The 18,644-nt window shown below is 44.0% G+C and overlaps 1 protein-coding gene across 1 annotated transcript in view; it reads left to right on the top strand.

The window, feature by feature from the left end:
• Positions 1-18,644, top strand: part of cd109 (CD109 molecule) — a 133,759-nt gene that overhangs the window by 3,890 nt on the left and 111,225 nt on the right. The window contains exons 2-4 of the mRNA XM_043696746.1: positions 1,937-2,097; positions 10,017-10,045; positions 11,547-11,771. Coding sequence (XP_043552681.1) covers positions 1,937-2,097; positions 10,017-10,045; positions 11,547-11,771 — 415 coding nt within the window. The remainder of the gene's footprint in view (positions 1-1,936; positions 2,098-10,016; positions 10,046-11,546; positions 11,772-18,644) is intronic.

The raw sequence follows: 18,644 nt of genomic DNA, 5'->3' as shown, positions 1-18,644 counted from the left end.
CCGCCCCCGCACTGGGCTCACTCTCCCCTCCCCAGCTCTGGGCTCACTCTCCCCTCACCCCCCACACAGGGCTCACGTTGGAGAAACTCAGCACATTTGGCAGCATTTGTAGAGAGAGAGAAACAGAGTTAATGCTTTGAGTAGGTGACTCTTCAGACGATTCTTCTCCAAATCAAAGAAGTCATTGTGGACTCAAAATATTAATTTTTTTCTGCACTGGTGCTGCCAGACCTGCTGAGTTGCTCCAGCATTCTGTTTGCTTGTAATACAAATGGGCCATTCAGCCCAAGTGGTACCTGCTAGCATTTAGACTCAACATTAGTCTTTTCCTACTCCTTTTCAGCTCACTCAGTCTGCAACCCCCCCCCCCCCCCCTTTCCCATCCTTGAGAGGTTTGGTTCTAAGTTGAATGAAGTGGCTAGGTTGAGAATACACTGAGTCATCCAGAGAAGACTCTGACACTGATGTATACTGAAATGGCTGATTTCAGCAACGGTGGGACTAAATACAAGGGACAACGAAACAAAGTCTGCCAGGGTTTCTGCCCTACACCATCGTCCTGTGACAACCTGTCCTGGACCTCCCACGTAGATGTGATGGTCAAAAGAGCACAACACTGCCTCTTTTTCTTCAGGAGGCTTAGGAAATTCAGCGTCTCCATACGGACCCTCACCGACCTTCGCAGGTCCACCACAGAAAGCATACTGTCTGGGTGCATCATGTACGGTACGGCAACAGCTCTGCCGAGGACGGTAAGCAACTACAGGAGCTGGTGTGCACAGCCCAGACCATCATAGAAGCCAACCTTCCATCCATTTATATGTCTTATTGCAGCAGAGAGGCTTCCAACATCATCAAAGACCCATCCCATTCCTGCGATGAGCTCCTACAACCTCTTCCATCAGGCAGAAGATACAGGACCTTGAACACACACATACACACCAGCAGGTTCAAGAACAGCTTCTTCCCAGCCATTATTAGACGAATGAATGGACTTTCTAACTCTTGCTTAATACACGAGCCGTGCAGTGTAACTTGTCCGCCTTGTTCTGGCCGAATGTTTTCCCCCCTATGATCTGCCTGTACTGCTCTAAAACAAAACTTCTCACTGTACTTAGGTACACATGACAATCAATCAATCAAATCAAATCAAATCTTGATGGACTGTGTGGAAGATCAAGTTCCGACAAAAAATGGTCACGGGCTTCGCATAAGCTGCTCACACAATCACTGAGCCAACTCGCAGATGAAGTTATTTCTCCCACCATTTTGTTAGTTCACAGTGATTGATATCCTAACTCCATCCACCGCCCTCCACATTGTTTTGTATCCTCCAGTACATTTGCCCAGTACAGTTGCCTGAATAACAGTTTGGAAAATTTCCATTGACCCCCCCACCCCCACCCCCAACAGTAGTATAGAGAGTCCCAGATTCCCACCCATTCCATGTTGTTGAAGAATAAGGGAAAACCCAATCCAAACTGAGGTGCTAAGGAACTTTGTCCCTAGAGGGCAGCGAGCATCTGGAATTCTCCACCCTCTAGAGTGGTGGAGGCTAGATCACTGGAACTATTTAAAGCGGAGGTAGGTAGAGGAGTGCGGAGTTGAGGGCATGGAAGAGGAGTTGAGGACTGGAGGAGATCCGCCATGATCTTATAGAATGGTGGTGGGGCAGGCTTGAGGGGTGATTGATTGACCAATTTCTGGCCTGAAACCCCTCAAGCCTGCTCTGCTATTCCATATGATCTGACTGGGGCCTCAACCGAACATTTCTGCCAACACCTGATACTCTTTGACTTCAATCAAAAACCTTAACCATTTGGAACACCTTGGTTCTGACTTCGGCCTATATCTTGGGGTGGATGAGCATAACAGGGGAAATGAACCAAAGGAATGCAATTAATTGGGTAACCTGTTTCTTTTTTATCCATTGAAGGCCGACCTACATTATTACAGCACCGAAGACTGTCTACCACAGAGATAACATGACGTTCACAGTGTGTCCATTCCTGGACAGTCAACTCCCTCTCAGAGTAACAGTTCAAATCAGCACGAGCAAACAGAATCTGAGCAGTGCTGAAGGCACCTTCGCCCAAGGTAAGATAACAGAACAATCTCAGCATTGTTACGCTGCAGATGGGGAGGTCGTTACGCCCATTGTAATTACTCGGGCACTCTGAGCATTTTAACTTTAATTGCCAATCTCCAGCCTTTTCTTCATAACCCTGCACATTGTTCACATTGTTCCTATCTCAGTCACCATCTGATGCCCTTTCCAATGCCTCAGTTAAACCTGCCTCCACCATACATTCAGGCAGCGTGCCCTAACTACTTGCTGTGTGCAGAGGGTTCTTTTTTCTTAATTCCCATTTGCTGATTTTGCAAAACACTTTAAAACTATGCTTTCTGTTTCTACGAGCGGGAACAGTTTCTCTCTAACTGCTCTATCCAGGCCACTCGTGATTTTGAAAACTGCTGTTGAGTCTCCCCTTAGCCATCGCCAAACCAAGGGGAACTATCCCAACTTCTCCAATCTTTCCTCATCACTGAATTGTCTCATCCCTGGAGCAATTCCACTTTGCACTCTTCCCCCAATGCTTTCACATCCTTCCTATAATGAGGCATCCAGAACTGTATAAATATCCTAGCTGAGGTCTAACCAGTGACTTATAAAATATTATCGTAAGCTCCCTGCTCTTGTAAGCTACACTCCTAATAATGCTACCGAGAATAATGTATGCTTTGCTCGCAGCTCGCTCTACCTATCCTGACATGAGGCTGAGGTCACAGGGGGGTAAAGGTTCCAGGAAAGGTGCAGCATAAATTTACAATTCGTTAAAATGATAAAACTCAGGGAGTAGGAGTCTTGTCTCTCAGAGACAGAGAATCTAGGGCTGTAGACCCACAAAATTAGGCGAGCTCTCTCGACGTTCCTTCACCCAAATGTAACATCACACCAAGAATCACCCTGAGATTGGATATAAAACGATTCTGTGACACCGTTTTGGAGAATGGCAGGGGGCTGTTTCCCTGGTATCCTGGCTGATACATATCCTTCATGACTGAATTAGATTATCAGACCATTACATCAGTGCTATTTGTGGGATCCTGCTGCAAACAAATAATTTGTCACTTTGCCTACATCATCAAAAAGTAAACCTGATTGTCTTCAAAATGTTTGGGGATGTTCTGAAGTTGTGAAAGGAGCTATCTAAATTCAAGGCTTCTCTTTTAGGATGGTGTCTTTGGAGTTGTTCCCCCTTCCCCCACCCCACCCCACCCCCGTGCCCTTCCTTAATCCACACCTCCTTCTCCTCCTCCCCTCATCCTCTTACCCCTTGCCCCATCCACCTCCTTCCCCTGCTCCTCCTACCCTTCACCCCATCCTTCTCTCCTCATCTCCCTCTTATCCCTTTATCTCCCACTCTCCCATCCTTCCCCTTACTCCAGAATTATATCCTCGGGGTTTAGAATCTCGCACCAGGGGAAAACATAATCCAGGCCGCCATTTTAGTGTGGTACCGATGGAGTGCTGCACTACCACAGCTGCTTTTAGCTGGGAGTTCAGTCCAAAGCCTTGCCAGCCTTCTGAGGCAATTTGTTTTTATATTTATTTACTGAATGTCGGTGTCACGGTCTGGGCCAATATTTATTGCCCATCCCTAAATCCCAGAGGGCAGTAAAGAGCCAAACATATTGCTGTGGGTCTGGAATCACAAACAGGCCAGAGGAGGTAAGGAGGGCAGATTTATTTCCCTAAAGGATCCAGATGGGGCTTTCCTGACAATTCACAGTAATCACCATTACACTCTTAATTCCAGGCTTTCCACTATCTGAGGAACGTGAGTGTGATTAATCCTCCTGCACAATTTAGCAGTAACCCATAACATGGTGTATGTACAGGAAGGAATCAGGTATTTGACCCATCTGCTCCATGCTAGAATTTATGCTTCACACAAACTTCCTTCCATGCCTCTTTATCCCTTTCTTTCAGTATATGAATGTCACTGGTCTCTGATCTCTGAACTCCCTTCTTAACAGCATTATGAGTGTCCTTACATCCCAAGGCTATTTTCAATTTATTCACAGGATGTGAACATTGTTGGCTAGCTCAGCATTTATTATCCATCCCTAATCACCCAAAGGGCAGTTATTATTCAGCCACATTTCCTGATGAAGGGCCTATGCCCGAAACGCCGACTCTCCTGCTCTTTGGATGCTGCCTGACCTGCTGTGCTTTTCCAGCACCACACTCTCAACTCTGATTTCCAGCATCTGTAATCCTCACTTTCTCCACATTGTCTGTAGTCACATGTAGGTCAACAACCGATTCATGATCACTGGACTCTTAATTTTTCTTGTAAATTATTGAATTTCAATTCCACATTTACACTGTGGGATTTGAATCCATGGTCCCCGGCACATTACCTGGCTTACTGGTTTAATAGCCCAGTGCTAATACCACCAGACTAAATGTGAAAAAGTCCTAACCTCGATATCTTGGTGAAAGGCAGGAGAGTTCTGAACATTAACAGAAACAGAAGTTGCTGGAAAAGCTCAGCAGGTCTGACAGCAAATGTGAAGAGAAATCAGAGTTAACGTTTCAGGTCCGGTGATCTTTCTTCAGAACTGAGTTCTGAACATTACTTATTTCTCAACAAATAAAGATTATCTTGTAAATATCATGTTGGCTGCCTTGTTTTCTCAATAGTTAATCAGTGACTGATTGTGAAGTGCTTTGGAACACCTTATCCAAGGTGTAGTGACATTCTCAACTCAATATTTGGCTTTCATTGGCGGCGGGATTGAGTTTAAGTGCCGCAAAGTTATGCTACAGCTCTATAGAGTCCTTGTTAGAGCACACTTGGAAAATTGTGTTTAGGGAGGGTGCAGAGGAGACTTACTAGGATGCTGCCTGGACTGGAGGGCATGTCTTATGAAGAAAGGTTGAGGGAGCTAGGGCTTTTCTCATTGGAGCGAAGAAGGATGAGAGGTGACTTGGTAGAGGTGTATATGATGTTGAGAGGCATAGAAAGAGTGGATTGACAGTGACTCTTTCAATTGGTGGAAAAGGCTATCACAAGGGGGCATAATTTTAAGGTGATTGGAGGAAGGTTTAGGGGAGATGTCAGAGGTCGGTTTCTTTACACAGAGAGTGGTGGGTGCTCGGAATGCACTGTCAGCAGTGGTAGTAGAGTCAGACACATTAGGGACATTTAAGCGACTCTTGGATAGGCACAAGGAAGTTAGTACAACGAAGGATTGGCAGGTTAGTCTGATCTTAGAGTATGGTAAAAGGCCGGCACAACATTGAGGGTCGAAGTGCCTGTACAATGCTGTATTGTTCAATGTTCTAATACTGAAGGGTCATCATCAATTTCACGCAAAAATACCCCAGAGTTAACTTGAGCTCACAACCTTCAACGATTGAAGTGACGACATTGCTCAGTGATCCACAGTTTAGATGGAAAGTTGTTGTATGTGGGCACTGGAAAGGCTGATACTGAAGAGTGCCATAAGCACCCCTCATTGTGAAAATATCGAATGGACTTGTGGGCAGAACAGCATAGGATCTGGAAGGAGTGAGACAGAATATTTTGTCCTCCTCAAAGTTTCTGTAACTATGTTTCCCATGTCAGTGTAACCTGTTGTTGACATGTAACAAACTAAATCTCATTAATCATAAGAGATTAATCTGGTTAGACGAGGGAGTGAGTTGTCTCTCCCACACTAAATCAAGTTAAAAGTCACACAACCCACTATGATATAGTCCAACAGGTTTAAAAAACACTCTGAAAGCTAGTGCTTCCAAATAAACCTGCTGGACTATAACCTGGTCTTTTGTAAGTTTTAACTTTGTCCACCCCAGTCCAACACCGACTCCTCCACACCAACACTAAATCAAAAATGTCCTGGAGCCTCCTACACTTCAAGGGGAATGTGGCAACAACTTTCACCATTAGTAACAGCTCATACAACTCACTGGAGAAAGGTAACACCCGAAACATTGACTTCCCCACCTCCTGATGCTGCTTAGCTTGCTGTGTTCTTCCAGCTTCCTGCTTCTCTACCATACAGTGGAATGAGCTGGCTTCGTCATGCAGTAGGTTTAACTCCAAAACGTTGTGCTGTAAATAAGTCCTAACTTGCCTTGATAACCAGGTGCATTAGTCGGGTGTTTTATCACACGTTCGTTAATTTTTTCACATTATCAGAGCTGTTGCTGAGAATTCCAATTTCCTCTTTTGAATCAAAGCATTAATTCCCAACTAAAATCTTGTAAAACAGATATGAAATAACTGTGCAGAGGCCAGTATCCCGTCACCATGTCACTGTTTATTTACCTGTGCACAGTACATGAGCTCTGACCAGCCAGCTCAGAGCCAGTCCCTAGAATGAGGTGACTTGCTGAATCTCCTGTATATATCTGTCAGCATTTATTGCCTGTCCCTAATTGCCCAGAGGGTAATGAAAGGTTAACCACGTTGTGGGTCTGGAGTCACAGTAAACCAGACTAGGTAAAAATGGCAGATTTCCTTCCCTGAAGGGTATTGGTAAATCAGATGGATTTTTATAAGAATTGGTAGTTACCAATACAGAACATAAATTTTAATTCAAGATAAATTCATTTTTAAATTCTAGATGCAGCAATGTTGGGACTTGAACTCACAACCTCTGTCATATTATGCTGGGCTGCTGCATTACTAAACTAGTGACATTACCACTACACCTTCTTGCCTTGCTAAACTCATTGTTCAAGTGGGCATTGTTTTATATGGTTCTGATTTCCTGGGACTATGGCCATTGTTTCTAAGAAGCTCTCTGTCCCTTTCTTTCAAAACCCTGAACGTTCTCTTCTTCATCAACTTTCTCAAGTCCTTGTCAACACTTGAATAAAAGCAAAACTGCATGGATGCTGAAAATCTGACACAAATGCAGAGAATGCGAGAGAAACTCAGCAGATCTGGCAGCATATGTGGAGCAGGAAACAGAATTGATATTTCAGGTCCAGCATAACTCTTTTTTTAGATTAGCTTACTTACAGTGCAGAAACAGGCCCTTCAGCCCAACAAGTCCACACCGACCCTCCGAAGAGCAACCCACGCAGACCAATTCCCCTACACTTACCCCTTCACCCAACACTGTGGGTAATTTAGCATAGCCAATTCACCTAACCTGCTCATCTTTGGATTGTGGGAGGAAATCAGAGTACCTGGAGGAAACCCCCACGTAGACACAGGGAAAATGTACAAACTCCACACAGACAATTGCCTGAGGTGGGAATTGAACCGGGGTCCCTGGTGCTGTGAGGCAGCAGTGCTAGCCACTATGCCACTGTGCCACCCACCAAAGCACCTTTGTCAATGCTTTGTTATAATCGATGCTCAAGTCTCGTTCCCTCTGAATCTATTTATTCACAAAGCAGTGTCACCCTTTGCTTTCCCAAGGCTATTTTCTAAGTGTGCCTGGATTTATGGGGGACACCAAAGCCAACTTGAGCAAAGAATGCATGTGGGCAGAAGTGTATTGTTGCAGTTCAACATTGTCTGACAATTTGATTCAGCCTTGCTTCAAACTAACAACATCATGCAGAAGAGCAAACAGCAGCCCCAAACCTAACTCCATTCAACACATGCAGGGAACTTTCAGGGGAAATTGCAAGCCTAGCTTATCTCAGCCTGTCCACGTTCTCCAGTCTTGAAGATTGGCAAAGTTTCTACTGAGTAAAACCTCAGTAGTGATTGTCAGCCACTGGACCTTGGAGGATATGAGTTCCCTGATTGGGGCTGTTAACCTGGTCCAATCAGGAAGCCCTGGCTGACAGATAGAAATAGGAGTGTTTAGTTCGGAGGACCTCCTCGTGGGTCTGCTCCTGGGCCTGGCCAAGCTGACCGTAAACCGGTCCAGGCAGCGGGCCGTGGAGACGGTCGTTAGGGCTGATTGCCTGCCCCTCTTCCGCGGTTACGTTAGAGCCCGGGTGTCTCTGGAGAAGGAGCACGCGGTGCCCACCATCACCCTGGAGTTGTTCAGGGAGAGGTGGGCGCCGCAGGGAGTGGAGTGCATTATTTCCCCCTCCAACTCTATTTTGATTTAATCCCTGCCCTCCCCTTCACTGTTTGATCACACAGCATTGCCCTTTGATGTGAAGGGCAGTGTTTGTCACTGGCCACTCGGGTGTTTCCTTTCTTCCTGGTGGTCGAAACTGAATAAAGCTTCGTGCACCTTGTGTCTCTCACTGTGTCTCACACCTGCACACACACAGCATGGGTGCTGGGGAAAAAAATTAAGCACTGCTGCAGTTAGGCAGTAGCGTGGGGGCTTTTAAAAAAAAGAAGAAAGCAAAAAAAAGAAAGAAAAAAATAAACAGGAGTGTCAGACATCCTGCTTTCTCTGAGAGCTCGAAAAAGAAGAAATAGGAGTGTTTAGTTCGGAGGACCTCCTCGTGGACCTGGTCCTGAGCTTGGCCAAACTGCCCATAAATAAGTCCAGGCAGCGGGCTGCAGTGAGGGTCATTGTGGCTGATTGCCTGCCCCTCTTCCGTGGCCACGTTTGAGCCCAAGTGTCCCTGGAGAGGGAACATGTGGTGTCCACCAACTCCATCGAGCAGTTCAGGAAGAGGTGGGCACCTCAGGGAATGGTGTGCTTTATTTCCCCCTCCAACACTATCTTGATTTAATCCCTGCCCTCCCCTTCCCTTTTTTTTTTACCACACAGCATTGCCCTTTGATGTGAAGGGCTCTGTTTGTCACTGGCCACTCGGGTGTTTCCTTTCTTCCTGCTGGTGGGATATAAGTAAAGATGTACACACTCGTTATTTTTCACTGTGTCCGACATCTGCACACACACGACATGGGTGCTGGGAGAAAATAAGCACCACCGCAGTTAGGCGGGAATGTGGGGGGGAGAAAGGAAAAATAAAATGAAGAAAGAAACCAGAAACAGGGGTGTCAGAGGTTCTGCTCACTCTGAGAGCTGGCTGTGAGGGAGCTGGGTCAGTGTCAAGGACTCTCCATGTGTAGATAAAGGGTGACTTGGTGACGGGATACCAGCCTCTGGGGAGTTATTTCAACCTCACTTCTTGTGATTCCATCCTGTTGTCACCTGATGTGATCAGAGAGGAAATGAAGATGTCACTGGCCATTTTGAGCAGAATAAAAGCCCCAGGGTCTGATCAAGAGAAATGGTGAATACGTTTGTGTTCAGGTTGGATTGGATGTGCATCTGTGCATGCACAGGTAGATCTCGCTGCTATTTTTAACTGTCTATCACCTGGATTAGGAACACACACACTATTATTTTAAAACTCCTTCTGCATTAATGAATTAATTTTCTTGATTTGATGAACTCATCAAAAACATCTGAGAAATTGGCACCTTGGGAATTAAGGTGGAACTCTCTAAGAACGGGGTTGGTTCAATTTCCTTACTTTTTTTTACAGCTGCAGATTTAACAGATTTCCCGTGGTATAAGACAGTATAACAATATACACATTTATATAGCACCTTTAATGAAGTAGAACTTCACAAGAAGTTTCATGGGAGCCTCATCAAAGAACGTTAGACACCTAATCACATGCAGAGGAAGAGAATTTGGATTGCCCAGTCCAAAGCTTGGCCAAACTTGTAGGCTTTGGTTAATTTTTTTGGTGGCGAAAAGGAGTTGGGGAGGGGGAGTGTTGTTGGGAGGGAATTCCAGAGATTGTTGCCCAGGCAACAGAAGGAGCAGCCACCAGTCTTGGAGTGACTAACACTGGTAACGTTCAAGAGACCAGAGCTAGAGAAGCTCTGAGACCTGACCGGGATGCGGGGCTGGAAGAGGTGACAGACATATGGGTAAAAGAGAGGCCAATTGGGGTTGTGAAAACAAGGAGAGGAATTTCAAAGTCAGTATAGCACAACTCTCAGGAGAGTTCATTTGGCCATTCAGAAAGAATGTAACAATGCGATATTTTATTCCCTCTGACATTTTCATTACAGCTGATTAATGGGAGTTCCTTGCTGTGTTGTGTCTTTCAGGTTCTATGGGAAAATTGGTTCTCCCAACAGTAAGTATTTAAATACAATGATGAAGGTGTTTGAGGTAGGTTCAGTAGGGGGTTTGATGACACTGGGTATCGAATCCGGGTCACGATCTCACAGATGAACAGTGTTCAGGAACAGTCAGTGAATCTGTAGGACACTGTGGGACACAATGTGGTGGATTAAAAAGCATGAGGGTCCAAGAACAGCTTTCCCCCCACTTTCTTTGAACTTTACTTTCTTACTTGTGGAATGATTCGACATTGAGGATACCATAGGGGTTGATTTTCGTAGTTGTGATGTGTGTTTCTGTTTTGACCGGAATGGGTGCAATGGGCCGAAGGGTCTCCAGTGATGTAGATCTCCATGATTCTTTCACTCTATGGCAAAGCACTATTCTTTCTCATGGTGAATATTGCAAAATTGTATGCAGCAGACTTAGAGGCCCAATTGCAGTTGTCTGCAAGTGGAGGGATTAAAATTGGCCTCAGGATCCAGCGACATCTGCCCCTCTGTGTCTCCACACGAAAATAAAATGTTGCAGATGTGAAAACCTGCAATAAAATCAGAAAGCACTGGGAATGCTCCATAGGTCTTGCACACCTGTGGAGAGAAACTGAGTTAATGGTTCAGTGCTCGAGGGTGCGGCATGGTGGCTCAGTGCTGCCTCACAGCCCCAGAGACCTAGGTTTGATTCCACCCTTGGGTGACTGTCAGTTTTTTTTCTCATTTATTCATTCATGGGATGAGGGCGTTGCCGGCTAGCCAGCATTTGTTGCCCATCCCTAATTGCCCAGAGGGCAGTTAAGTGTCAACCACATCACTGTGGGTCTGGAGTCACATGTAGGCCAGACCAAGTAAGGATGGCAATTTCCTTCCCTATAGGACATTAATGAACCAGATGGGCTTTTCCCAACAATCGATTCATGGTCATTACTAGATTCTTAATTCTAGATTTTTATTGAATTCAAAGTCTGCCATTTGCCAAGGCAGGATTCATGCCTAGGCCCCCAGAACATTACCTGGATTTCTGGATTAACAGTCCAGCGATAATACCAGTAGGCCATCACCTCCCATGTCTCCCTGTGTCTGTATGGGTTTCCTCCCACAATCCAAAAATGTGCAGATTAGGTGATTTGGCCGTGCTAGATTACCCATAGTGTCCAGGGATGCCTAGGCTAGATGAGTTAGCCATGGGAAATGCAGGGTTATAGGATTGGGGGGAGGTACGTCCGGGTGGGAAAGGTCACTGCAGACTCAATGGACCAAATGGCCTGCTTTCACACTATAGGGATTCCATAGAAAAAGCTAAAGATCCAAATCTATGGGTTTTAACCAGGTCAATAAGAAAAGGGTATTAACAGGAAAGACAAGAGACAGATGGAAGATGTGCAATAGGTGAGAGACAGTGAAGGTTAAATGACAGACTGCACATGATAACTTTCCCAATGTGTATTTCTGAATATTTGTTGCAAGAAGAGCAATTGTTGTGCTGTGACATTTTTTGTCGTCTTTCTCAACTCCTAGGAGGGATTACCAGAAAACTACTATGAATTGGTAGTCCAAGGCTACTCAGAGGAAAGACTGCTGTTTACCAACTCAAGCTCTGTGAGGATTGTGAAGGAACCTGTCTCCATCTTGATCCAGACAGACAAGGCTATATACAAACCAGGGCAGACAGTGAAGATTCGAGCCATCTCTATCTACCCTGACCTGAAACCGTATATGGGCAAAATAAGTATCATCATTCGTGTAAGTCCCACTTAAGAGTACTGATGGGCGGAAGAGGTTACATCCTTTGCTTCATTGTAACTATTAGCCTTTCGAGTTTTCATTCATTGCATGGGGTTTGTGAGTCATTGACAAAAATAACCCATTGATTGCACCTCCTTGATTGTCATTGAGAAACTGTTTGAACCACCTGGGTGCAGATACGCTCTCAGCATTGTCAGGGAGGGAGTTCCAAGATTTTGACTCAGTGACAATGAAGGAACGGTGATATATTTCAAAGTCAAGGGTGGATCTTGCAGACATTGGTGTTCCTATGCATCTGCTACCCTTGACTTTCTAAGTGGTAGGAGTTGGTGAGGGGTGGGGACGGTGGTTGGGGGTGGGTGGGGCGGGGGAGTTGGTTTGAAAGATACGCCCAAAGAAGACTTTGCAAGTTCCTGCAGTGTATCTTGAAGTTGGTACACACTGCTACCACTGTGCACTGCAGCGGTAGGAGTGAATGTTCAAGTTGTGGGTGCTGTACCATTTGACCAGGATGCTTTGTCCTGGTTGGCATTGAGCTTCTTCAGTGTTGCTGACACTGCACCCATCCACAAAAGGAGGGAGTTTTCCATCATATGCCTGACTCATGTCTTATAGATGATAGACAGGCTTTGCGGTGTCAGGAGTTGAGTTCCTTGCCTTTCGCCTTCAGAACAAAAGGGTCACTGGACCCCAAATGTTAACTCTGCTTTCTCTCCACAGATGTTGCCAGACCTGCTGAGCTTTTCCAGCAATTTCTGATTTTGTTACTAAATGACTGATTATGGTTAGAGTATTTTGCACAGTTCTGGGTACCACATTAAAGTTGGGATATGAATGCACTGGAGAGGGTACAGAGGAGATTTACCAGGATGTTAAATGGGCTGGAGAGTTCCAGTTATGAAGAATGCTGTTTTCCTTGGGGCTTTGGGTACTGAATGGGGGCATGATTTAAATGCTTAAATTTAAGAGGGGCATCGACAGGGTAGAGAAAAAAAAGTGTTTCTCTTTGGTGGAGGAATCAATCACTGGGACTTAGGTAAGGAACAGAGGCAGGTATCCTCATAATGTTTAAGAAGTATTTAGGTATACACTTGAGATATCAAGGCATTACAAGTGTATGGGCCAAGTGGTGGGAAATGGGATTAGAATAGTTTGGTGGTTGTTTTTGACTAGTATGGCTATGATGGGCCGAAGGGCCTTTTTCTGTGCTGTAAACTTCTACGACTCTATGATGTTAAACAACCAACTGAGGAATAACAAGTTAAGTTAATTTTTGAAGTGTAAGGTGGAAAGTCAAATCCAAAGCTTGTCGTGTGATAGACAAGAATAGAGGAATTGAAAACAGCAACAAAGAGGAATTGCATATTAAACATTCAACACTTATTTTTGTTGCCAATATTGTTACCAAGCTAATTTTATTGTCCCTTTAACTTTTAGTTTTCTTGCCTCAGAAGCTTTATTTGTAACTTTCTGGACAATTTTTGGACGTTCCCTGAGTTTTAATTGTAAAAGTTCACTTTCAGCTAAATTTAGGCTCTAAACTTTGGCACTTGCTCTCCAAACTTCCATCTGTCTTTAAGCCACTTCTGAAATCTGACATTTTTGACCAAGGTTTTCTGCAACTTGTTCTAATATTGTGACTTGGTATCAAACCTTGTCTGGGAGTACCACCATGATGTGCCTTGACATGTTTTGCTGGATAAGGGTGGGCTGTTGCTGTTGGATAAACATCCTCAATTTCCTGTTAGCCTTAATGTTAATGCATTTTGTTTTAAAGTTGAGGAACCGGCCCTGATGATTCAAGGATTGTAAAAAGCATTATCATTAAAATCTCGTGATTGACATGGTGCTTTGAATGGAATTAATCAAATCAAAACTTTAATTTGCAAGTTTTGGTGCAGCATGCCACTTGAGGCTGTTAATGTGCAAGGTGTTGTATATCCTTCAAACTGAATGGGCCTCTTTGTTTCAATTGTTGTCTGCTCTGGGATTATTTCAGACTGTTTTAGAAACTGAAGCAGGAACCTAATTCTTGACAAGAGATTACTTACCAGTTTGTTTGGTCTCATTGACAACTAACCTGCCAAGTCATTCAGCTCATGATTGTTTACCTAATCCCGTATGGGTGCTAAACAACCCGCGGAACTCTTTACAGAAGTGAAGTGAGTTATCTTAGCATGTTGACCGGTGTCCAAACGTCCACCACAAAATGAGGTCTGATTCCATCTCAATGTTGTTTGTGAGCACTTTACACCTAGAAAACATTTGTCATGTTATCAACAGGGGACTACATTTCAGATGTATTTTGTTAGGTGTAAAGCATTTTGAGACATCTGCTGTTGCAGTACAGTGCTATATTATCACAAGTTTCTTGTCTTTAACAGTCACTGAGTTTCTAAATTGGCTTATAATACATAAAGTGTTGTAAGAGATGTATTAATGGATATATTCCTTTGTCCTTTCTCACACTGATACCAAGTGAGTCCCTGACCCTAGACAGATACCAATTGTGTATAGCAGATGATTATATGAATTAGCAGCCAGAGTTGGCCACTCAGTGCCTTAAGTCTGCTCCACCACTGAGAAAAATCATAGCTGATCTGATGGTGGCCTCAATTCCTCTTCCCCAACTGAGCTGGGTGGTTAGCACTGCTACCTCAGCAGCGCCAGGGGCCCAGGTTCAATTCCAGCCTTAGGTGACCAACTGTGCGGAGTTTGTGCATTTTCCCTGTGTCTGTGTGGGTTCCCTCTGGGTGCTCTGATTTTCTCCCACAGTGGAAAAAGTGAGGACTGCAGATGCTGGAGATCAGAGCTGAAAATGTGTTGCTGGAAAAGCGCAGCAGGTCAGGCAGCATCCAAGGATTTCCTGAAGAAGGGCTCACGCCCGAAACGTCGATTCTCCTGCTCCTTGGATGCTGCCTGACCTGCTGCGCTTTTCCAGCAACACACTTTCAGCTTTTCTCCCACAGTCCAAAGTTGTGCAGGTTAAGTGGATTGGCCATGCTAAAATTCCCATTGTGTCCAGTGATGTGCGGGCTAGGTGGGTTAGCCATTGGAAATGCAGGGCTATAGGGCGACTCTGGGTGCCATGCTGTTCGGAGGGTCAGTGTGGACTCGATGGGCTGAATAGCTCCGCTTCCACACTGCAGGGATTCTATGATATTCCTAATATTCTTTGACTCCCTTTTTAACCCCTTTCCCAGCAACGTTTTTTGGAGAAAACGTTTCATTTTCAGACGAATTATTTAATTCTTTTTTTTATAGTATTTTTAATGCTGATTATGGAAATAACTTTTGTTTTTATCTATTTCCAATATTTTACTTGAAATTTTATTTTGAAGATACCATTTTCGGCAAAAAAAAATTGGTCTTTCAAGTAGTTCATCTTTCGACCAGTTCATTCCTTGATCTGGCATTTTCACAATACCCCCAAGCATTTTCAAGGTGAAAAACACACAAATTTCTGCCTTTGTTACAGGGCGTCACATACAATCTCTTTCTCCAGTTTGGTCAGCAAAGAGATTAGTTTCGTCCACAATTGGATCAATAATTCTGTTGTCACATAAAAGACTAAAAAAATCCAAAGGAGTCATATCAGCTGTGTCTTGATCAATTGATATTCCAGGATTTCCAGTGCTTGGGAAGCGCGGCGGTGGAGGAAGCATGCATTCTTCTGACACCACATGCCGACACCAAATTCGTCCATCCTCCTCCTCCTCCTCCTCACTTGAGAGAGAATAGCCATTATCAGACAAGCTTGCACTCTCATCTGATGTATCCAAGCTTCTAATAGAAGGTTCATACTCATTGTCATCTTCTGAGCTCGACATCTGGGCGTAATTTGTAAAAAAAAAACAGAAAAAAACGAATGACAGTGTGTGCCCAAAAGCGGTGCGTCGACGCTTCTTGCAATGCCTGAGGCGGAAGAGACACAGCTACCAGACGTATGAGTCACCGAGTATACTCGTTTCTAGCTGAGAAGGGCCCAGAAATGCCGAGAATTGACGTATAAACTCGTCTGTGGCTGTTTTTGAAATTATGTGTTTTGGACGAGTTTACTCGTCGCACTCTGAAAAAGACAAATTGGGTGAAGACAAGTTAACCCGTCTTTGCCGGGTAAGGGGTTAATCAAAAATCTATTTACCTCTGCTTTAAAAACAAACAACATACAATGATTCTTCCCAAACCGGTCTCTCGGAAAGAGAGTTTCAAAGACGCATGACCCTCTGAGCAAGAAAAGTTCTGCTCTTCTCCACCTTAAATGAAACATCCATCATTTTTAAGCTGTTTTAAAGTCTCCCACAAGGGGAAACATCCTTGCGGAATCTGCCTTTTTCGAGACCTTCATGACCTGCTATGTTTTCATAAGATCACCTCTCATTCTACTAAACCCCAATAGACCTCGGTCCAGCCTGTCCAACTTTTTCTTCCAGCATAGCCCACTACCATCGCATGTGTTAGTTGAGTGAACCTTCGCTGGATTGTTTCTAGAGCTTCTCTGTCCTTTTTTTTAATTTGAGATCAAAACTGTGCCAAATCTTCCAGATACAGTGTCACCAATAAAACTGGAGGGAGACTTCCTTACAATTCTCTCTGTCTGTATTGCTCTACCTACCTATTCATTCCCCTTGCAATAAATGCTAACCTTCCATTGGTCTTTCTAATCATATGCTCTATTAACTTTATGTGATTTGTATACCTGGACACCCGGAACTCTCTGTATCTCAGAGTTCTGCAAACTCTTTTCATTTAAATAGCATTCTGCTTTCCTATTTTTCCTGCCAAATTGCAGAGATTCATGTTTTTCTACATTATATTCCAGCTGCTAAATTATCACCCACTTACTTATCATTTGAAAACTCCTCAAGGATATCTGGTGAGCATGGACGGGTTGGACCGAAGGGTCTGTTTCCATGCTGTACATCTCTTTAAGTCTTCTTCACAACTTACTTCCCCACTGACCATATGAGTTGCCAGTATTTACTGAAAAATGGAATAAAAAGTTGCCAATATTTAGTTTCTGTTAAGATTGTAGGATGTCCCATTAAAAAAACTTTCAAAATGTATTGGAGGAAATACACACACACAGTGCGATCCAATAATCAGATTGTGGTCATGATTAGATAATCTGCCTTTGTCATGTGGATTGAGGGAGGATTACTGGCCAGAATGTCAAGGCTAACCACCCCCGCCCCCCCGGTCTTCTTGGAAAATGTGACAAGGGATCATTTATTCAAAGTTTGTGCGAAGATTTGTAGCTCGGGTGCTCGTTGTTGTGGTTCTGTTCGCCGAGCTGGAAGTTTTTGTTGCAAACGTTTCGTCCCCTGGCTTCACAGGAGGCTCCCAAGCACTGATGATGTCGCCTAGCCAGGGGACGAAACGTTTGCAACAAAAACTTCCAGCTCGGCGAACAGAACCACAACAACGAGCACCCGAGCTACAAATCTTCACACAAACTTTAATTGATATTTATATGACCGACTTCACAGTTATAATTCCACAATTATAATGATGAAATTCTGATTTCGGGATTTCACAGCTCAGCGCGTCGTGGCTCCAATGGATTATCTTGAGGCTAGTGGAGCTTGTCGCATCGCACACAGACGGCTTTCAGGCTTTTCTCAATTCTTTTTCTTCTCATGAAACTTGAGAAATGCCTGGATAAGAATGTAAAGTTCTTCGAGGCAAAAGTAGTGTTGTGCTGAAACGTACTGCTCGAAATTTCCTTCATAAATTGACATCTGATGTAACCTTAATGACAAGATACAGCTGCAAAATCTGACAAAATTTAATAAAATCAGCATAGTTGTTTATACAAGAATAATTGAATTAAATCTCTTTTAATACAGGTGGAATCTACCTATCTATCTATTTATCTATCTAGTCATGTGAAAGGCAACCGTCGTTGGTTTTCTGATCTCTACTTTTTCTGTAGAGCACTGCAACAAAAAATATCGGACTTAATTTGTGCACTCACTTTACCAGTAGTAATAGTTAGAAAGACTTTGTTGCTTAGTCCGGATATAAGTTTGAGTATCAAAAGTAAACCTTGTTAATCTCACTATGATTTGTAAAACTTGCCATACGGAGAAGGTTCATTCAGATCGCAGAGGGAAGTCTTCGCCAAGATATTGTACAGGCGGTTCCAAACATTCACTCACAGTGTCTGTTTCGCACAGTAATACATTCCGGCGTCATTGAACATGGTGTCTTCCATAGACATGATGTAGGAGTTCTTCAGTCGGTCGATTGACAGCGTGTAATGTCCACTTGTCTTATTACCCTCGTATAGTGAGTCGATAAATGTCGGAATCCCTGAAAGGGTTTGTCTGTACCAGGCTACAGTTTCGCCTGTACCAATGGACATTCGACAATGCAGTTCAACTCTTTCCCCTTCCAGAGTTAACATCTGATCAGACTCTGAGCTCTGATCCTCAGACTGAACAGCTGAAAGAAAAGAAATATCATTCCAACAAGACATGATGTTGAAGAGTTGGTAAAGCCAGGAGTCTGATTATAAAAATAAACTTACAGACTATGAATATCATCAGAGCTCCAACTGAGAATACATGATTGCAAAACTTTCTGTTCATGCTGACGAAACCTCCCTCGAAGTCGAACAACCAGGCAATGGTTCGAGTCCAAGACCGGCTGTCAATGTTAAGACTTTCAATGATGGCAACTGGAGAGCAGAGAGTTAAACGTTATATTCTCTTCGTACAGAGAGACTGATGGACGGGATTCACAATAACCAGCCTATTATGGGATGTTGACACGTGACATCATCAATGTCATACTCACGGATTGGCTGTCTCAAAACAGGGGCATGTTGAAATCACAACTAAAAAGGGTTGGAGTCTCTCTCTCTCT

The sequence above is a fragment of the Chiloscyllium plagiosum genome, chromosome 9, assembly GCF_004010195.1.
Source record: "Chiloscyllium plagiosum isolate BGI_BamShark_2017 chromosome 9, ASM401019v2, whole genome shotgun sequence".
In the NCBI taxonomy this organism is placed as follows: domain Eukaryota; kingdom Metazoa; phylum Chordata; class Chondrichthyes; order Orectolobiformes; family Hemiscylliidae; genus Chiloscyllium; species Chiloscyllium plagiosum.
This window is presented reverse-complemented; position numbering and strand designations above follow the sequence as displayed.